The sequence below is a fragment of the Hirundo rustica genome, chromosome 1, assembly GCF_015227805.2.
Source record: "Hirundo rustica isolate bHirRus1 chromosome 1, bHirRus1.pri.v3, whole genome shotgun sequence".
Classification (NCBI taxonomy): Eukaryota; Metazoa; Chordata; class Aves; order Passeriformes; family Hirundinidae; genus Hirundo; species Hirundo rustica.
The window spans coordinates 140,076,874-140,098,922 of NC_053450.1; the positions used below are offsets into that span (position 1 = coordinate 140,076,874).

The 22,049-nt window shown below is 38.6% G+C and overlaps 1 protein-coding gene across 1 annotated transcript; it reads left to right on the plus strand.

Moving 5' to 3' along the window:
- Window positions 1–2,798: 2,798 nt before the first annotated feature.
- Window positions 2,799–20,509, plus strand: YME1L1 (YME1 like 1 ATPase). Its single transcript, XM_040056033.2, has 19 exons — window positions 2,799–2,961; window positions 4,532–4,663; window positions 5,499–5,664; window positions 6,581–6,679; window positions 8,133–8,242; window positions 9,238–9,388; window positions 9,480–9,587; window positions 10,377–10,459; window positions 11,317–11,407; window positions 12,171–12,323; window positions 13,658–13,790; window positions 14,266–14,328; window positions 14,850–14,962; window positions 15,312–15,467; window positions 16,255–16,406; window positions 17,985–18,111; window positions 18,211–18,284; window positions 18,950–19,036; window positions 20,148–20,509. Exons 1-19 carry the CDS (start codon window positions 2,932–2,934, stop codon window positions 20,289–20,291), a joined length of 2,172 nt encoding a protein of 723 aa, XP_039911967.1. The 5' UTR covers window positions 2,799–2,931; the 3' UTR covers window positions 20,292–20,509.
- The last annotated feature ends 1,540 nt before the right edge of the window (window positions 20,510–22,049 follow it).

Below are 22,049 nucleotides of genomic sequence, written 5' to 3' on the forward strand. Positions count from 1 at the left end.
GATCTCTCTGCCCCAGAGTCTACCAGAAATTCCACTTCATGTGCTTGGGGACCTAATTTCAGTTTTATCAAGGGCTCCTTGTTCGTACGGGTCCCCAACAGATAGAGCCCCTGACTCTCCTAATCTTCTTTAAACACTGCTTCATCTTTTATTCTCTGCCTGCAATCCCTTTTTAAATGCCCAGGCTTCCCGCAGTAGTAGCAACTAGGTGTCTCCCTCGGACCTCCTTGTTTCTTTCTGGGTGGTGTTTTTGGAGGGGGTCTGCTGGGTTTTCTTCCTTCTTGCACCGCTGCCACCATAATTCTTGCCTGCTTACGATAACTCTCCTCCTCTCTCCGTACATACACTTTCTGTGCTTCCCTCAACAACTCATCCAATCCTCTGTCCTGCCAATTGTCTAACTTCTCTAGTTTCTTTCTAATATCTTCCCATGACTTGGCTACAAACTGTGTTTTTAACAAAGCCTGACCAACGGGGGAATCAGGATCCACCCCAGAATATAGTTGTAAATTCTTTCTCAGTCTTTCTAGCCATTCAGTTGGAGTTTCCTCTTTCTTCTGTCTCTCATTGAAGGCTTTGTTAATATTCTGTCCCCGTGGAACTGCCTCTCTTATTCCCTGTATAATGATTGTTCTCAGGTCCTGCATGTGGCCTCGATGTTCTCCATTTTGATGGTTCCAATTAGGGTTTTGTAGTGGCCATTTCAGATCTGCCTGTGGGCCCTGGACATGCTGGGCATCCCATATACACATTCCTGCCCGCCTAATCATATTCTTCTCTTCTGAGGTGAATAGAATGCCAAGGATCGACTGCAACTCTTCCCAGGTACAAATATTTGGTCCCAAAAATTGATCTACTCTTTCGGCAACTCCTAGGGGGTCTTCTAATAAACTACCCATATCCTTTTTAAAATCCCTCACATCCCCTGAGTTAAGGGGGACTGATATAAATCCTATTCCAGGTTGTGGTCCTCCCATGGGCATTTCCCTTAGAGGGTAAAGGTTTTGTTGTCTTGCCCGCTGCCTAGTGACTGGCCCTCTAGGTACGTCCTCCGATATTTCGCCCACACGGTTTTGTTCAGGTTCCTCTAATGGAGGGGCTTGTGGAGGTATATAGGGAGGCGGTATCAGGGGTACCTCCTCCTCCTTCTTGTCCCTTCTCCTGTTCTGTTGACCGTCATTCCCCTCTTTCAATGCAAACACTGCGACCCCCGGGGTTTCTAACCAGATCGCAGCATAATCACTCTCTTCCGGGTTAAAGGGTGTTTTGGAATTCACCCACAAATTTAGCTTTTGCCTTACCCAATCCTCTGATGACCCAAACAGGGGCCAAAAAACATTTTTAGATATTTCCTTCCCACCCCATACCTCAACGCAATAATGTATCATTTTTACCTTATCTTTGTCTCCAGTCCCAGGATAGTGCTTCCATTCAGCTAGCATAAATCCCAGAGGACTATTCTTAGGTACATGGGGGGGTTTTTATGGGTGGAGGGGGCTTGCTTTTCCCCTGTCCCATCTTCTGGAGCACCTTCTTTCGTATGTGTGTGCGTACACTCGCTTCCCCTTTTTCGTGGCCCAGTCCCTCGCGGGAGATGGGAACCGCACTACTCAAGGGTCCTCACTCACTTGGAGAATCTGGCTGCCAGTTCTCCTCTCAGACACACTCACACTCACCGTGCTCCAGGATTCCCGACCCAACCCGAACGGATCTCCCTGCGCAAAGGGCAGTTACTTACGCGTCCCAGCGTCTTCGTCCGGACCTCAAGTGCACTGAGCTTATAGGGTTCTTCCTTGCCTTATCGTTACAATTTAGGTTCGTCGGTGAGAGTAGGGTCTCGACTTCGGGGCTTGGGGCCACCTATAAGGGTGGGGCGCCTCCCCTGGCTCCTCAATCGGACTGTATTCTCATCCGAGTCACGGCACCAAATTGTTATGGAGGAATTTGGGCAACAAATAGGTCAGACACTGTTGCTCAAGTCAATCAGCAATTTTATTGATTACAGCAAGCGTAGCGATAAGGCAATGCAGCGCTGGGCAACAGGGGGGGGTTTCACCGTCCCGCCAACTGCCGCGCTTTTCTGCTTCAGACCCTTCTTCTTATACAGTTCTGTTTCCGGGATCAAGGGTAGTACTCTGCGTATGTCCTGTTTTGTTGCTGGGGCTTCTTCTGCTACGTCGGCGGTTTCAGGGTTCTGGAAAACATTGCTTAACATATCTTTACATAGCATACATCCTGTTTCCGCATCCTGCATTATGAACAAAACATGTTTATAACAGACCCCAGACTCAAATGGGAGGAAGAACTGCAACTACAGACTGATTAGCATGAGAAGCAAGACCTATAGCTAGCAAATACGGGGCTGAAGTCTAATTAAGAAAACACGTAATTGGTAACCTATGAATGTTGATGTCGTTGTTAAAATGTATAGTGTTAAGTTTTATGACTGGTAAGCCAGCCTTTCGTGGGTCACCACCTATGTGCCCACTTTGTGCAAACTTGAATAAAACTCAGGAAATACCTCTCCTGGGTGTGTGAATTGGCGCTGCGCGCCGGTTAACGAGCCCGCGTTCCGGACAACACCCGGGGGCGATGACACCGAGCAGGGGCAGGTGCCTCTGGCAGCTGCACCACCCCCGGGTGAGAGCGGCTGCCCCGCGGGGCCCTGCCCGGGCACCCCCGGCCGCGCCCGCTCCCCTCTTCCGCCTCCGCCTGGAGGCTGCGGCTGCGCGGCCCGGCGGCCCGGAAGCTCTTTGGGCTCCCGCCGCTTCCGGGGCGGCTCGGCCCGGTCGGCGCGGCCGCGGGGCGGACATTTGCCGGAGCGGAGCCGCGGGGCCTCCTCAGCCGCCGGCGGCCACAGCGGGCGGGCTCCTGCGGCTGTGCTGGGAGGCGGAAGAGGCACCTGCGGCCGCCGTCCGTCCCGCCGGGAGGATGTTTTCCTTCTCCACCGTGCAGCCGCAGGTGAGGGGCTGGCGGGGCGCTCCGGCGGTGCCGTGCTCGGTTCTCCGCGCCCCGGGCCCGCTCTCCGGCGGGGGCTCGCTCCGGGCGAGCGGAGGCGCTCGGAAGGCCCGGGGGTTGCGGGTTGCGGCGGGAGGAGCCGAGTTCCTGCCTGCCACGTTCCCGGGGCTTTGGGCGTCAGCGGGAGAGGAGCGGGTGGGGGCTACGGCTGTGTGGGGCCCGCATCGAGAAAAAAGATATATAAATGGAGGAGAGGGGAAGGGACAGTAAAAGCTTGTAAAGATTAAAAGCATTCTGAAACGACGAAATAACCTTAGATGGCCCTTTTTAGTGTCTGCTTTTGTAGCAGAAGCAAGAGGTGATGACGTGTGCTTCTACAGTTAAACTATGCTGTTAATTTTAACGGGTTGTTGTGAAAGGCAAAAGGAAATGACTTAGAAGAGTTAGTGGAGGGAAAACGGTCAGTAATTTGTTACACAGAACAGTCCGAACGCAATTGGGAAGGCATCGTTATTCAGACAATGAGTCTGATGGGACTGGTGAGTTTTATGGACTTCGATCTGAACCAGTGGTTTTGGTTTTATTTATAAGTTTTGTATTCGTGTGTGATAGTCTGATTCCACAATGGGATTTGATTGTTCTTTCCACATGTGGAGAATGTGTTTAACGCTTTCATTAGAGTAGTGAAATAGAAGAATTTTTATGTTTCTAGGAACGTGTCATTTCAACAGAGTGGGAAATGTAGATGCAAAGTTTGGTTAGTGGTTGGGATGTTGGCTTTGACTTCTAGAGTCTTTATGGTTTTACCGCAAATACTAAGTCTAGTGTCAACTTTGGACAATTAATTATGAGGCAGTTTTCATGTCTCACAGCATTGTCTCTTTTGATCTTCTGTCTAGTCACCACAAAGATGGCAGTCCTTACAGAAGGACATTCATAGACATAAACTGGGTATTCATAGACATACCCAGTTATGCTTCAATTAGGTGTTGCATTCAGGGATCACTCCAGCTGGTTGTGTCCCAGCTCCTTCCTAGTGACGTGTACTGGGTCTGAGGAGGTTTGGAACTGCTGGGGTTATTTGTCCACAAAGAGATGTAGTCATGTGTTAAGAGGAGGAGCCCTGATACATAGTGCACCTGGGCTTCTGTACTGTTTCATGAGGTGGAGTTGGCTGGATGCTGCTGAACTGCAGATTTGACTGTGCTTTGCGTAGTTTCATTTTGATTGTTAAGCTGAAAGTATGATCTTAAGGAAGAAAACATAAAGGCAACATTTGGGAATAGTTTATAATAATGCAAGGAAAAAGTATAGATAATTCAAGTTATAAAAGTATTGCTTTAGAGACAAAAATATGAGCCTCTAATCTGTAATACATGCTTAAACTTTCTTTTTCTTCTCTCTTTGAAAAGAGGTGTCAGCTAACACTGTGGTGTTGAAGATAATGTGGTTTATAATTGAGTCCTCAGTTAAAAGGCAGTGTACAAGATATGCAGTTATAAGTTAGAATTTTGAACAGGAGTATGTTTAAATAGTTTAAACAAGCTTAAGTCTTTATCTATTTTTTCTCCAGGCTACTGTTCCTCTGAGTCACCTTATCAATGCCTTTCATTCACCAAAAAGCTCCACAACTTCTGCCAGCAAAGCACCCATACAGCCTGTCCAGAGGGACACCTCCCCAGAGCACGATCCTCAGAGGAGTGAGGTATAAAAAACCTTTTGAAAAAGTGATAGTTTAACAGTTATTAAATGTGAATAATATCAGTTTAAGTGAACGTAATATTTGACTGGTCTATAAAATAATATAATGTGACTAAACAAAACAGAGTGTTAACACGTAGAAATGTATCTTTTTGGCAGAACTGTAGTCAGTCAGTGTTTTGCCAGTAAGGATTTTACAAAAATATAGTATTTCATTAAAAAAAAGAGCTGGTACTTGTCTCAGTAATACTTTGCAAATGAGGAAGGGATTTGTTTTCATTTCCAGTTTAATGGCTCTTTCTGTAAAGTAGCAGTAAGTTTTCTGTTAATAAACCCTATATTATCTTTTCCTTCTGAGTTCTAGCAAAGTTTGCTTCATTATTGCTTGTGAGAAAGTGGGGACTATAACTTAAGGTGTGTTGAAGGTTTCTGAGATATTAAATGGCAGATTTTCATGTCAGGTTTTATTTTTCTGTTAAAATATCTTTCATTATCGTTGTGTATTTCTTGCTTTTGACCCTGAAAATTAAAACACGGTGTCAAGTAATATTAGGTATTACCACTTCTGTTTCAGCTCATTGCTTACAAGTTTGGTAATTAAGCACTTTTTTGGGAGAAAAAACACGTAATCTCTCAGTAACTGCAGAACCGTGGCAATCAGCATGGATTGTATGCTCACCATTGTGTTGTGATTCCATTGTTAAGTTTTTGTGGGGGATTTTTTGTGTGGTTGGTTTGTTTTTTTTCAGTCTGTATTTGCTTCTGGTGCTATTGGGATTTTTTTTTTTTCCTCTGGGGTAATCTTAAATAAACTTTGAACATTTATTTCTGTTTTTCAGTCTGTATTTAAAAATTTAAGAGATCTGGGACTGTCTGATTTGAAAGCTAGCCAGTTCAGAGAGCTGGTGAACAGGCTACTTCCTGGCTACTGTACAGAAAGCAAAGTCTCCTCGCAATGGCACACATCATACGTCTCTGCTCAGTCCTTCTTTGAAAATAAGCATGGTATGTGTGAGTGGAGTGTTTATGAGAGTTGGTGGGAGTTAAATTATAGAGGTGAATACAGTTATTCTTTAGTTTAATCTCTTGTGCTGTAGATAATTTGTAGTTAAATCTATTTAATAAAAAGACTATTAATTATTTTTTGTTGTATATAGCTTGTCTCTGTGAACTTGGGAAATTTAGAAAATTCGACAAATTGTTTCTTCAGATTTCAGGTTGATCAAACGTTTTTGAACTCAGCTGTAGTACAAGTGCATTTCTCTTAATGATGGGCCTGAGCTGTGAATATTTCCACCAATTTGTTTCAACAAGTCACTAGATTTTGCTAATCTGCTTATGTCAGACATCTCCAGTTTACATTTTTATCAAATTTTTGCTTGAAGCAATATTACGTGAAGATATTAATTAGAAAGGAGTTCAAGGTGGCAAACTGTGAGCACTCCATGTAAAGTATTTCATTGCTGAAATAAACAAGAGTCGTTTCTTGCAGGTGAAAATGTTTCGTTGGAATTAGTCTAAAATGAAGGAAGTAAGATCATTGCAGATGCTTAAGAATGTATTAGAAAAAGAAGTATAGAGCTGGCATTTGAGATACTGCCTATATAGTACTGCAGTAGAGAGAAGTGTTAAGAATAATATTGCAGGGCTGCTATTAGAGAAAAAATAATAAATTGCATTGTGTTGTGAGATTAAAAAAAAAAAAAAAGCTCAATGACAATTGCCTGAAAGCAAACAAATAGTTGGAAATGCTTCAAAGCTTTGATAGATGTTTTGGTAATTTGTTTAATTAAAGATGCCTGGAGTACTGTAGTAAAATAGAATTAATATTTAAAAAACTAAAAAAAAAACTGTGCAAGAAGTAATGTTGAGATGCCATTTAAGATAGAGTGTATTTACACTTTCTTGTATCTTTTTGCAGGTTTTGTGGATGTTTTCAGTACTTTACGCTCATCTTGTTTGTACGGACAACATCCTAATCCCCTCCAAAATTTCTGTTCAGATGCTCGGGGTTGGCCAGGTATAAAGTATTAAATCACACTGGTTTTCGTTTCTATAGAATTCGTCTATTCTGGAAAAGTATTTTTGCATTTGTTGTAGTGGCATTACTCAGGAAATACCAGTAAGCTTCCAGGAGAAACTTATGTCTATATTAACACTTTAAATCATGAAATTATTTTTTGCACTTGAGTATTGTATTTCCTGAATTTTGTAAATACTATGTTGTTCCAAGATGTCTGTATTTGTGGATCATAATCCTGAAAGACCACAGATGAAGTGACTATTTTTGAATCAATAAATGTGTTGAATTCAGTACTCATCCAGTTGAATTTTCTGAGGGGTTTAGTGACTGGCAGCATCAGTGAAAACATAATCAGCAGTTCAGGAAGTTCAGGTATTGTCCTAAATTCAGTTCTTCTGATGCTACCTCTAGGTATATCTATGTTTGTATGCTGTGGCGAAGAGCATGCTGACAACATGGAGATAGCCCAGTGATGGGTCACAATGAAGGGGACAGATTTTTAAGCATTTTATATAGGCGGGAGGCTGAAGGATCTGAAGTCTTAGCAGAATAGAAAGCAAGGAGTGATCTAATTGCTATTGGAGCCATATCAGTTACCCTTCTCACATACACCTCCAAGAAGAGGCAGCAATCCCAAGTAAAAGCAAATAAAATAAAACCTGTTTGAAAATTTTCACAATGAGACTGGCTAAGTTCTGAAACAGATTGTCTGGAGAAGTTTGGTTATCTTAATCCTTGGAGATTTTCCAAACTGAGCTGAACAAGGTCCCGAGATACCTGATTGAATGTTAGACCTTTTTGAGCAGGGCTCAAGGGTCAGCTGCAGAAGTTCTTGTTATCCAGTGCTGTTCTTGAATAACAAAAAGCTTAGTGAAACCAATCTATTTGGTGTATATTTTAATATATAGTAGTGACAGAAAAAAATATTCTTCGCTTGTGGTAAAATGTCTATCACAAGGTTTTTGATGTGGTAGGAGGTGACTTAGAGTGCCATAAGCCTACTTAAATGATTAAGTGATTAAATGGTCTCATTTCTTTTGTCACTTCCAAAGTTAACAGCACACTGAAGCCATTCCAGATCTCCTCGGGGCATCTTATCAGCAGAGCTCGCAAAGCGTTATTCCCATACTTCTGGATTTGCTTCTGAATGTTTCAAGTTTGTCAGCCTGCCTGGATTTAATTGTCTGAATGGCTCCTCTTCCCTTAGTTGGCCAATTAGCTATAATTTACAACATGAACCCTGATTATTTTAACCTGAAGTTTTATGTGAAAGAGAAGTTTGCTTGCAGGGTCAGACTACAGATAGTACCATTCACAGTACTGTGGATATGTTGGCAAGATTATATTCCATATTCTTTCATATAGTAGTTTCTGATATTTCTTAAGACTTTTTTTTTGTAGTGGTAGTAATGATTAGATTTTAACTTCTGTTTATTCTTACTACATAAAGTTTACATACAGACACGGAATTTTAAGACTCTGAGATCAAGAGCAAGACGTCTGCAGTCAACATCTGATCAATTCACAGAAACAAAAAGTTCACTTTCTTCAATTTTAAAGGTAAATATGAGTAACATGAAGTTGCTTTGGGCTTTCTCAGACCATCTTTTTCTCTTGAATAAACCTTCAAAATTTAGTGGGGTGTTCTCTTTCACTAGCATGAAAAAATTTCTTAATTCTAAAACTTGAGCTAATGGCACTGTATTGTTTTTTCTTATTAATGCATATATTTGCTTCATATGTTAACAATAATGAGATTATTTGAATTTTTAGGAGGGCAGTTTCAGCATATAACTGTGGTTTTAACTCTAGAAATTAAATTCTTTTTCTAAAACAGAATATAAACTAAAAACAAGTTCAAGTCAAAGGCTTTATTTCTTTAAGCAGAAATACAGCTACTTTAACACACAAGAATGTATGTTTTCAAGTCAGCAAATAATCCAAAGCACTAACGAAACCAAGATAACCTGGGTACTCTCTGCTTCTAATTGGTTGTACAGAAGTCAGGCTAATTAAGGCTTTTCATTTTACTGTGTGTGTAAATTCTTTGAACTCTTTCCTTCTAGGCCTGTGTAGTTTATTTCATCTGTGGATTAGGTGTACTGTGGATGAAGATAAACCGGAGCTAGCTCATGCAGTGCTGCTCTGCAATTTGACAGGGCATATGAGATGTGTTTGCTTAAGCTCCATCAAAATGATACTTGCAATGATATTTTGCAATTGGAAATAAAGCAAGAAGCTTAAGCTAGTAAGTCCCACTGTATACAGTGAACAGAGCTGGCTGTGTACAGAACTGTCTTAGGCTGCATTTTCAGTTTGGAGCTGGGATCCAGGAGGGCTCCAAAATTGATTTGCTCAGCAAAAATGGGAACGCCCATGCTCAAACAATGGGGATTCTACACTCCAGCTACTGTACCGTCTAACTAACCCAATAGCACGTGAATTATATGCTGTTGTAATTTTACTTTCTTCCTATCACCCATGCTAGCCAGGTGATAGGTTAACTGTTTATGAAAACTTGGTGTATACTAACACTGCTTTGGAAAAAATTGCAGGGTTTTATCCTGAGAAAGCGACGAATTGATGTTGAAAACTTAGACACACTAATGAAAACAAAAAACATCCCGGAGGCACACCAGGATGCTTTTAAAACTGGTTTTGCAGAAGGCTTTTTGAAAGCACAGGTATTCCTGCAAAAAACACTTGGTAAGTTGTTTTAATTTACATATCTTGCCTTTGCAATCAGAAAGTAGTTTATTTTAGCCTACATTAAATATGTTTTTATTTTCTTTTACAGATTCCTTAAGAAGATCACGTTTGCTTTCTTTCTTTCTCTTCGTTCTTTGTTTTTATCTTGCTATATATTCGTCATTTTTACCTGGGAAAGGTTCCTTTTCTGATGCTGGTTAGTTAACTCTTTTTTCCACACTGTTTTACTTGTGTTTCTTCCAGCAGATTTAGCATGTTTTGACGCTATGATTTGGTACTAGTACACTGAAAAGTTACCCTAACAGTTATTTACTGCTTCTGGCTACAGCCTTTCAGATGACAGTGTGACAAAATGTTTATGAAGACAAACATGTTCTGTATCAGTATGATTACTTTATTTCTTTTGATAAAGCAGTTACATGGAACCAGAGAAGTCAGACTGGTCACCAGTTATGTATTTGACTTTCAGTTTAGATATGTGTTATCTAGATCAGCTGTAGGCAAGATGGTTTGAATTTTCAGTCTGTAATCAGAGCCTAGTTTATAGCAACTAGGAACTTGTGCTGCTAAATTGCCATCTTGAGAAATCTATTGGAAACAGTGTAACAATCAAAAGGCTGAGCTAATGTAACTGGAGACATTCACCTTGATGCTAAGTTACCACCTGGGTCTCAAGAAAGTTAGAGTTTGTATAGAAACATTGAGGGAGAAGTTCAGACTTTGTGTACATGCTTCTAGATAAAGAGATTTCTGTACTACGCCTGACTAAAAAGCATATCAGTGAATTAATTGCAAATATTTTAAAGATCTTTGTTTGAAACATAAGTCTTATTCCTGCTGGACACCTGTAAATGAACACATGACATGTGAAAAAGGCAGGTGTGAGGTCAGTGTCTTACTGGCATGTGTTCAGGTGCAGCAGAGTCTTGCAGTGAAATGACATTGTGTGTAAATTTGTTGTTCGTCATCTGCTGTTTGCTCTTAGTACGCTTTCGAACATCAAGTATCTTTGATGCAGCAGTTGATCCAATCCAGTTGAAAAATGTCACCTTCGAACATGTTAAAGGGGTAAGATCAAAAATAAAATGTGTGCAAGTTGTTGTTTTAAGTAATCATTATGAGTCTGATGTTTAACTAATCATTAAAAATGTCTTACTCTGTTCAAGAAATTTCTTTGTATGAACTGAAGCTTTATATGCTTTGGCCACTCCAAGATGAAGGAAGGTTTTAACCACTCTTTTTCCACTTTGTTCTATTGGCATTTAATACCTTATAAAAGGGGCACTCTCCATTTGTTGAATACCATTTCCAAAGGCTAAAATAGCAAATGGCAGGCCATAAATATCAATGTTAATCTGCCTTTTGCAGGAGTCAATTGATTTAAGAAGATACATTTTTTGATCCTTTCTCTCTTGGTGTACTGTGTCTTTCAGGCAGTGTTATTGGGACAGGAAATGTGGAGATTCCCGGAAAGAAGTGGGCATGTCACTACTGATGGGATACCTCTGTTTTTTCTGTTCAGTTGTTCTTTGACTGTCAGTGGCAAAATGAGGACCTCCCCCTTTCCTTCCCCTTGGACAAATAGATAGACTTAATTTCTTTTTCATTAATAAGATTAATATCTTCATGTAGAATTTTTGATTTTGTATTTATTTTCTTTGGTCAGATCTGGTCTTAAACTGTTCAGTTGTTCCTTCACTGTTACTAAGTTTACTGTTTATTTAGACCTGCAAACATTTTTAGTGTAGGTTGAAATAAATATTGGTATCCACACAAATTCTGTGGTAGACTTTAATCTTTTTCTGTTTGTATTCTTGATCAATACAAAGTTAGGGACTTAATCTGTAATGCAAAACTTACCTGCAAAGACGTGCAGTGTTTGCTAAATGCTTAGTTATATTTGTGGTGTGTTTTTTCATGTACAGGTTGAAGAAGCGAAGCAGGAATTGCAAGAAGTTGTGGAATTTCTGAAAAACCCTCACAAATTTACTGTATTAGGAGGTAAACTTCCAAAAGGTAAGAATCATTGCTCAGCAGAAGTGAAAAACTTGTGTAGCCATTGCTGTGAGGCATGTTCTGTGCTGAGTGACTACTTTACAGCCTAGTTTCTTACTATTTCTTCATGTATTATGCAAATGAAAATTTTGGGGTTTACTGTGCCTTCTTCAGTTATTGAGCTAATAAATGGTAGTACTTTGTCCTGTAAAGCAGGGAAGTTTATTAACTGAACTCTTGAAAGGCCTTTATTTCTTCCTTATGGCTTTTAGCAGTTTTGGTGCTTCCTAACTGCTTTAGATAGTTCAGAAACAAATGTTTCCATGTAAAAGGATAATTAAGATCATAGTGGAAATCCACGTGAATCTGAAATGTGTAGACCTGAGAAATCTGCTTCTTGTTAGTGCTGTACACTGTTTAAAGACAGTTACTTGGAAGGATTTAATTAAAAAAAGATTCCACAGAAACAGCCAGAAAAATGTGAATTTGAAGTGAACACTGTTAGGGATTCAGCTGCCAAACTCAAGTGAATCTGCAGAATACTTCAGGCTTCTGTTTTGATGGTCTTACAAGTCTTCGTTGTTGTTTAAATATGGATCAAATTGTATTTAGATTTGTTGCAAGGAAGCTCCTTTAGACTGGCAGTAATGAGCAGTACCTGAAATGGGATCTTAACAGCTTTTTGGAGACAAGTGTACATTATTTCTTCTAGTGGAAGGAACAACTCATATAAGGAGACTGTATGGTTGTGGTGGTTTTGTTGTTTATTTTGTTTGTCTTTTAGGCATTTTGTTAGTTGGACCACCTGGTACTGGCAAGACTCTCCTTGCTCGGGCTGTGGCGGGTGAAGCTGATGTTCCATTTTATTACGCGTCCGGGTCAGAGTTTGATGAGATGTTTGTTGGTGTGGGAGCCAGTCGCATCCGAAGCCTGTTCAGTAAGTTAAATATTCCTGGGTTTCAGATCTTCTCACGTGCAAGATTTAAGTGTTCAGTGTCATTTATGTGGCTTGATTCGTTACAGTTCTGGTTACTGGAAAAGTAGTAGTGTATGAGGCTAATAAATAAAGCTTTAATTGTGTAGGTAAATGTCACAATTCTGTGAGCATCAGTTAACTGTAGAATCTTCCCAACCATCATAAGAAATTATAGTTTTACTTATAACTGATTTTTACAACGGTCCCAGAGAGAAGTTGTAATTTAATTAGAAATGTAATGTTCTATAAACTAAATTGAATATTTGAAGTTGTAACTTACTTAATAATACGTAAATTGTTGTAAATTTGAATTGTAAATTTAAGATAAATTGTGTTAAGCTTCTCAATTACTACACTCACAGGGTTTTCTGTGTTGTTGTGTTTTTTTTTTTTTTTTTTTTTTACTCTTAAGCTTTATGGCATCATGGCATGGTCATAAGCTGAGATTTCCTTTCTCAGACCCACCAACAGGCTCAGAATAAAGGGCATGATAACAAAACTTTCAAAATTAATGTTTAGATTTTATAACTTTCACAAAAGAGACTTCCTATTCTAAGTGTGAAAATATTATTGGGGAGGAGAAAATTCAGCTTCCCTCTTAAATGGAAGATTGATAAGGTCAAATATATACAATGTACAAAGTAGTTTGCATTTGTAGAAAAAAGGTAACTTCACATGGATGGGATAAAAAATATAATACATGTAACAGTTTAAAAATGCATTTCCTTCCAGTGAAGTGGAGATGACTTGTGCATTAATATTAATGTTACAGATATGTTGGGTGGGGTGAGATGAATTGAATCCTGGTATGCGTGTACCAATTGATGGTCTTCACATTTATTACTGCGTTTTTATTTTATGTTTTAATAACTATTAACTTGAGTATGAACCCTTGCTGTAAAATGACAAGCAGGTTCTATTAAAGTAGGTAAATGTTGAGACCCATCACATTTCATATTGTTTTTATTTAATAGGCAAATATTCTCTACCCAAGCCCATAAAATAAACTCTTGTAGGAAATTCATACAAGGTATGACAATTTCATAGTTTATTTTACTAGTGATTTCTTGTAGCATGATAAGAATAAGCTGATGAGGAGATATATTTTTGATATGGTGAGATAAAGAGAATCAAGATTCTATTTCTTTTTTTTTTAGAAAAAACAGTTTTGGTGATGTCTAATAGAGCACTTTATAATCCAAGAATAACAGAAACAGTAGAATCCTAAACTCCCTGATCCACTGTCTGTTCCTTTGTGTGGTTCAAGGCTCCTTCCACTGTTTTCCTTTTGTCAGGGGAAGCAAAAGCAAATGCACCTTGTGTTATTTTCATTGATGAATTGGACTCTGTTGGCGGGAAGAGAATTGAATCTCCAATGCATCCCTATTCAAGACAGACCATTAATCAACTCCTTGCTGAAATGGATGGGTAAATATATGATTTCTGAGGGCACAGAAGGTGTTTGACTGACTGGTATTTTGGATATGTGGGTGAACTTTTTTCTTGACAGCTTTGAAGTTTTGTGTAATTTTTTGGTAATGCTTTTAAAGATACATATTTAATATGCTTTTATGTCTATTTTCTAGTACTGCTAACAGTAGCATAATTGGACTTACTGTAAAAAATATAGAAGCTTTTGAGTTGTATTTGCACAATATCTGCCATTTATTTTAAATAATTTATCAGGTTTTTTAGCCTTATTATATATCTGAAGGAAGAAATTCAACACTGAGATTAGACCATGTTTTTAACCAGTTGCTGGGTTAAACATGGTCATTCTTGGATCACATGTTGTAGTGTGAAAGCATGTTTTTGACTGGCCAGTGAGGCCAGTACCAGTAGTTGTTGACAAAATTGTAAATTCTGTGTCCAGAAAAAAACCTCACACCTTGTTTCCACACAGCTTTAAACCAAATGAAGGTGTTGTTATTATTGGTGCAACAAACTTCCCTGAAGCATTAGACAAGTGAGTATAACGCAGTGCTTGTTTTACAGACCATGTAGTAAAAAACCCCTGCAACAAAACCAAAGTTGCTTGTGATAATCTTGAAGTATTACAGTGTCATACCTGAAGTTTTCCAGCTTAAAAAGTATGTGTATTTACAAGGTTTTGGCATTTAATAAGTTGCAGAGTTAAATATGGAAACATAATATGTTTCTAAGCATTTGAAATTTCTGTAAGTTTTTCAGCTAAATTGATAAGCTGCATTTCTTCTTCACAATGCAAAATTTTCAAATGCAAAAAGCCCTTTAAAATGAGTTAAATAGAATATTAAATAAATATCTTATAATATTTAAATAAAACAAATATCTTTCATATGTCTTTTTACAAGCAAATAAGAAAAACATATTCTTTGCACTGTGCATGAGACAAAAATCTGTGTAGATATCTTTAGACACAGCAGTGGATTTTGTGTTCCTTGATATATGTTAGTAAGTTTACTGCAGCATTTTTGAGTCAGTGTCCTAAACTGTCATTTCCTTCAGTGCTCTGATACGTCCTGGTCGCTTTGATATGCAAGTTACTGTTCCCAAGCCTGATGTAAGAGGTCGCACAGAAATTCTGAAGTGGTACCTTAATAAAATCAAGTATGACCCATGTAAGTAAATATTTTACTGTAGCATCTTTTTATGTAATAGTTTTTTATACTGGATCAGCCCCTTCATATCAGACCTTTATTCTATCGGCAGTTGCGACTTATACTGCGTCAGTAAAAAACGCAAAAATTGTCTCATATGTAGTGTTTCTCTCTAGTCCCTAGGAGTTCATAGTGTCCTGAGAATTAGGCTTAATTTATTTTAAAACTGATTTATTTGGTTTTTATATTTTATTTGTTTTGTTTAATGCGTAACTTTTAATTGAATATGATTCTTGCTTAAAATTTCAGGAGCAGCTCGGGCTCTAATAAACAAAATGGTTTTGTTTTGGTTATTTTTTTTCCTCTACAGCTGTTGATCCGGAAATAATTGCACGAGGCACAGTAGGATTTTCTGGAGCAGAGCTTGAAAACCTTGTAAATCAAGCTGCCTTAAAGGCAGCTGTTGATGGAAAAGATATGGTAACCATGAAAGAACTAGAATTCTCCAAGGACAAAATTCTGATGGGTAGGATTTTATACAAAAGACATACATGTATATTGCAATCCATAGATCTTTTCTTGTGTGATGGAGACTTTTATAGGGAAATAGAGAAGTTTTTGTGGTAGTGTGTTTTTGGATTGTTGCGCTGTGACTTTTGTTTGGTTGGTTGGGGGTGTTTTTTGTTTGTTTTTGTTTGGTTTGTTTTTTTTATTGTGGGGTTGGTGGAGGATGTTTTGTTTGGCTGGGGTTTTTTTGTTTTTTTTTTTTTTTGTTGTTTTTTTTTTAACAAATAAAGTTTCCTATTAGTTATTTGTGAATAGAACCTTTTGAGACCAGAGAGTAATATGTAAAATCTAGTGTCGAATACGTTCTTTAAAATTTCATACCATTTTTAAAGTTAAAAATACTGCATGCTATACTTCAGCCTGGAGGGAGACACTGGCTTGATTTCTTATCCTTCCTCTAACTGTGACCAGAAACCTGGAACTTGTGTTTCACTTCTCATGTGGTAGCACAAATCCTAGACATAACCATTATAAATCTGGTCTGTTCATGCTTGAGAGAAGAAATGCAATTTTCTCAGATACTTAGAATGCATTTTAAATCTAGTACTTTAAAAACAGATTGTCTGTAGAATGTTTGGATCCATTTTTAGGCATTAAAATCTGACTCCTAAATTTTACACTTGGGCGTTAGTTCCTTTTGATCACATGCTGTTCCTCGGCTGCTCTGTGCTTTTTGAGTGTATGTAATGTGTAGATTGTGGTGGCCAGCTGTACAAAAAAACAAATTTCGTGTTCCTCTGTTAAAGGACCTGAGCGTAGAAGTGTAGAAATTGATGAGAAGAACAAAACCATCACAGCTTACCATGAGTCTGGACATGCAATCATTGCCTATTACACCAAGGATGCGATGCCGATCAACAAGGCCACAATCATGACACGAGGAACAACACTGGGACATGTGAGTGTTTCCTCATCCAGCTTTTTTAGTATTTTAAAATTTTATTTAGTTTATTAATATTTCTTTATTTAGTTTTATTTTTATGTTGGTGTCTTGGTTTGAAAAGACAGTTGTCTGCTAAGGAGAGGCAGGCCTCTCCAGGAAATGAGGAATTCAAATCCTTCCCTCCGTGTTATTATAATTTGGAAGATTAAAAAAAACCTTTTAAGTCAGAGCTATGGGGAAAAGGAATAACAGTCCTTTACTAGTAAATATAACAAGACAGACAAAAACCCAACAGCAATTATAATAATAGCAAAACAGAACCAAGAACCCTGAGGGCAAACGGTGGAAGCTCCGGCGCTGATGGCTGGAAGCGGGGCGCGGTGGACTGTCCTCCGCAGGCAGGGGGTGTCCTCGGCAGGCAGAGGTGGCAGTGCCGGAGAAGCCGCAGTGGCGGGACCCGGGCTCACCCAAAATCCAGCAGGAGAGTGAAGAAACTCCGAATTCCTGGGCGCTCCAACAGATGGTAGAATTCCCAGGACCAGACTCCTCCGTTAACCGTGGACTCCAGGCAGCCAGCAGCCAAACGAATCTGTGCTCCCCGGAAGATGAGAGCTGCGCGATCCCCCCACCCTCAACTCTCTCCCGGAGCTTTTCTCCCTCCTCCAAACTAAGTTATCAGCTTCTTTTGTCCTGGTTAAGCACTCAGCATTTAGTCTCCTAGCAACTTGGGGGGGGGAAATTCTACAGGAAACTTAACTCTCAACAGTTGGTTTGGTGGTGTAGAGGAATTAGCTCTTTGCTGTGATTGTTAATGAATATTTTAGTCTGTTGAAATACTCGGTTATGAGCAATCTCTTGGAAAACCCAAGGTCATCTTTTCTGTGTGATAAAAAGCTGTTTTTCTTCATTTTGTAATAAATTACTGTGCACTAATGTAACAGTTCACATGTACAAGGAAAGAGAAATATAAGTAAGTTTGCTGCTGCTGCAGTTGAAATAGCACCCAGCAGCAAAATTTTGAAGAACATCTAAAGGACTGGTAAGTAGAAGCTCAACTGTACTTTTAACACAGACATCCTTTATCAGGTTTTTCTTTGTCCAGTTCAGCTTTTTTAAACTTCATTAGTTACATGTCTTGCTTTTTGCATAGATATCCATAAGTTTTTCTATTTTGCCTTTATCTACCAAGCATTTGACCAGAAAATTATTTCTATTATGTGTCTTCCTGTTGAACTTCAAGTTAATGTGTTCATTTAATGAAAACCACTGGCCTGAATCTTCTGGGCAAGTTGATTTTTACTCAGTCCAAGTGTAAGAAATAAAGGGAAATTGATAGAATGGGTGGTTCTGTTTCTTCTGGCAGTACGTGTAAGTTGCTCACATTGATATGGTGCTCTGGCTCTGAGGAGGCTTTTCAGTGGTTCAGCTGAGCACCTCCAAGCAATCTTGATGAATATATACTAGAGGCAGGCCAGAGCATGTGAAGGGTTACATAAAATCTTAACCTGCTTCAGATAAAAACAAGAATATTTTTGAGATTACTTCAGTACTTCTTTAGTTTTTGTTACCTGACAACAGTTCTATATCTTACAGGTATCTTTGCTCCCAGAAAATGACAGATGGAGTGAAACTAGATCCCAGCTGCTTGCACAGATGGATGTCTGTATGGGAGGAAGAGTAGCAGAAGAGCTCATATTTGGAAGTGATCACATCACAACAGGTCAGCTGATTGGTAGTTATAAGAGTTTTAGATGGAGGCTGTGGACTGGGATGTTTAATATGGTTTCAGTAATGTAATTTAGATCTGTTTGCTCTCTAGGTGCTTCCAGTGATTTTGACAATGCTACTAAAATTGCAAAACTGATGGTGACTCGATTTGGAATGAGTGAGAAGGTAGTATCATCAATCCTTTAATATTTACATGGAGCAAAACCTAGTTCTGTTCTGTAGCTAAAGCCTATTTGTCTGACAGTGATCTGACAGACACTCAGACAATCTCTGAGATTAGGGTAAGTAGTTTTCACAAAAGGAGTAAGCCTTATGACCTGGTCTGCTATAGAGAGCTCAACTAGAAAACCTATATATTTGACAGTTTAAAAAATTATTTCACAGGATTTTCACTTCAAAATTGCCTTGAAATTTTCTAGTATCTTCAGGAAACAGTTATAATAATGCCAGACATTTTGGAATTGAGGATAATTCTGAGTGTGGGAGGGCAAAGGGGGTAAGACCAGGAAATTTTCTAGACTTTCCTTAGAAGCTTCTTTAGTCATGTTGATTGTCCATCAAGTTATTAGTAGTCTAGGCATTTCGTTTTGCTTTTGAAGCAAAAAAGCACCTAATTAGGATCTGTAATGTGACCTATTGAAACAGAATTCTGCAGTAGCTACATAGTTGATGAATAGGCTTCTTGTTTTACTTCTGCTTAAAGCACTTCAGGAGGCATTTGACTCATGATTTTCTTTTCATGTAGAAGCAATAGGTGCTGAAACTGTAGAGAGTTTTTTTGTGTACGATTGCAACAGTGGCAAGATAAAGATACTTTTGTTATTGTTTAGCTTGGTGTTATGACGTACACTGATACAGGGAAAGTCAGCCCTGAAACTCAGTCTGCAATTGAACAGGAAGTGAGGACGCTTCTACGGGTAAGAGCCTCTCCCTCTCTACTCTCACTCTTCACAATACTTCATACTTCACATACTTCATACATACAATTCACAAGCAGGTGAATTGAACACCTACTTGCTTGCTTAATTAATTTAAGTAATGTATACTGGTGAAAATACACAAAGGGATGGAAGTATTCCCAAGTATTTAATGTAGCTGCAACTTTGAATCTCTGCATATCAAAACTTGTTGGTGATTGTCATGCACAAGTAGTGTGACTCAAGTTCGTGGTGTTGAGCTTTTTAATATGCTTTAACACTTCTGTATTTGGTCAGGAATTGTATTTTTCCTATTCAATTCACAGGGAAAGTATGGCTGCAAATTGTTTTAGAACAGATGTGGATGTTTTATGTTACTTTCAAATTTCATAACCCCCAAGATAAGTAATTTTGTATAAAATCACAGAAAAGGCTGTAGCAGATCAGTGTTGCCTGTATCAGATCAGTTGACCATTATTCTGGTAATGTGACTTTGTTTGGTACAAGCAGCATGATTACTTACAACATTTAAACGAGTTACACTTTTGCTGTAGTTGTTTTTGAACTGACTTGGCCTTGTGAGAACTACCAGGGTAGAACTAAAAGCTGAAGCTGGTAATGCTGGCAGTATGCGTCTACTTGCAGCAGCTGGTGACTTTCAGTAGCTGGTAGCTTTCAGCTTTCTAAAACTATGTAGTATTTTGACTTTTATAAATAGTAAAAAGGCTAGTCTTTGATGGACAATCTGTGAATGCTGTAGCTTTGCTCATAGTGCAAAAAAAAATCGTTATAAAAATCCAGAAACTTTCAAATCTAGTAAATCTTTTCTAAGTCGTATGTAACAATATTAAGGTTTGTCTCAGGATTTTGGGTTTTGCCCTACTTGTGCACAATGCACAGGTGCCATAAAGTGGTTGTTTTTCATTTATTATGCCAGCTGTATTTTAAAGCTTTGTGAGTGAGGAGCTGTGCTAGCTTTGAAATGTCAGGCACAACTTTCAATGTTTGTCTCAAGCTGTATATTTACCTGGAAATAATTTTTAAAGTGGAATCTTGCTGTTATTTTTGTTGTAAAGTCTTAAAATCTCCTTCTACCTGTTCTTCAAATTAGGACTCTTATGAGCGAGCGAAGAACATCCTGAAGACTCATGCAAAAGAACACAAGAATTTAGCAGAAGCTTTATTGAAATATGAGACTTTGGATGCCAAAGAAATCCAAATTGTTCTAGAGGGGAAAAAACTAGAAGTAAGATGATAGCCTCTGGGATATGTAACTGGTAATTTGAAGAATGTACATCTAGCAATGCAGTAGTCTTACGCAGCATAGCCTTTTTTCTCTTCCTGATGTGTGTATGGCATTAGTGTCACTTTAATATTAGTCTGTCTCTTGTGAGCTCCTGTTACTCATCTATTTGTTGTGTCTCGTCAGAATAAGACACAAAATAAAGCGAATTCCTCATCCTCTGCTCCTTATACTCTTCGCACAAGAAGTTATTCAGAAGGAAAAATCTCAGGGTTGAATTCAGCATTTTGGTTCAATCAAATGTGTTGAAGCTGAGAAGAAAAACATGCAGATACACTGGTGTGTGTTGGCACAGCTTCCTGGGCCATGCTGCTACATGTGTGTTTGAAGTGATACCCCACAGTACGTGCTCTGGAATGTGTTATGGAGAATGACAGACTGAGATGTAAAGCAGTAGTACGTCATGTAGCTATTGCTCATACTCTGAGGTTACAGACCACTATTAAAGACTTCTTATATAGAAATGTAACAAAACATCTCAAAGAAGGAACAGGCTACATTGTGGGAACCACCATGCTTGACAAAAATGTTAGTGGATCATGTTTCCAGTACTGTTGGGGTTAAAATACACCCATGTATGGCTGGGAGAGAAATTTTAATGCGAAAACAAGAGGCCAACAACAACAACAAAAATGTGTCTAAGCCTCTTTGGACCATGTTTTGGGTAGAACCATAGCAGGGATAAGAGAAATACCTGTGACCTCTGATGTGCTGCTGACAAGTTTCTTAAAATTTTTATTACTGCAGTAGACAGATGACAGTGCTTTGATGACAGTGCTTTTACACTGCTGGAAATTCTACAGAACTAGTTTCTATTAATACTATGTACAGGCACTTGATAATCTCTTTGAAGAGGACAACATTGCTCACTGAAGAGTAATTCAGAAAATGTTTGAAGCCTTTGTTGCTTCAAATAACATTCCCAGTTCTATTCTATGGTAGAAGTAGGGAAATAAAACCTTTTCTTTCAACCCTTACAGATACCTTAGGAAATTCTAAGAAAATACAAAAAAAGGTTTTGAAAACAAGAGCCGTTTCCAATCAAGTGGAAGTGATGGCTAGCAGTTATATGCCATATTGCTCAGATCTCCTAGAACTGTTTTTTTAGGAATGACACATCTTGGTCATAATCCTTCTGCACAATCAATTGTAGTGTTGTGGGATTGCAAACTTCTGTTGCAGAGAGGGCATGTATTAGCATTTTAATGCTGAGAGTTGCCATACTTGGACATTAAAATAGTTGGGCTGCTGCCAGTAAATGAGAATGGAAACTGGTAGTTGCACCTAAAAATAGAAGTAATACAGTGTTTTAGAATTTTCTGAGTGTAATGCTTGATTATAACGTAGTTTTTTTCAGTAAGAGCACTTTTTTTTTTCCCTTTCAAAACACGATTAACTTTCTTTTTGCCTGTTTTTGTCAGCTTACTCTAGTGGCATTCCTCTCAGTGTGGGAGAAATTCCAAATGTTATAAAACAGTATAGGAAACATCTAGGCTGACTAATTACAGTTGTTACATGTATTTCAGAAATACACCAACAGAAACAGAAATATACTGCATATTTGGCATCTGGTTTTGGAGTAATAAAGGTTAATTTTAATTATGCACATTGGTTTTCTTTTTATTCGTTGTAAATTACTATAAAATGTAATACCTAGTTCCCTAGTATGTAAATTGAGTTATATAAAACATATAAAATTGTAAATAAATT

Coding starts and splice junctions, on each gene's coding strand:
- YME1L1 (XM_040056033.2), top strand. CDS start 2,932: ATGTTTTCCTTCTCCACCGTGCAGCCGCAG. Junction 14,963..15,311: donor TAAAATCAAGTATGACCCAT/GTAAGTAAATAT, acceptor TTTCCTCTACAG/CTGTTGATCCGGAAATAATT. Junction 15,468..16,254: donor CAAGGACAAAATTCTGATGG/GTAGGATTTTAT, acceptor CCTCTGTTAAAG/GACCTGAGCGTAGAAGTGTA.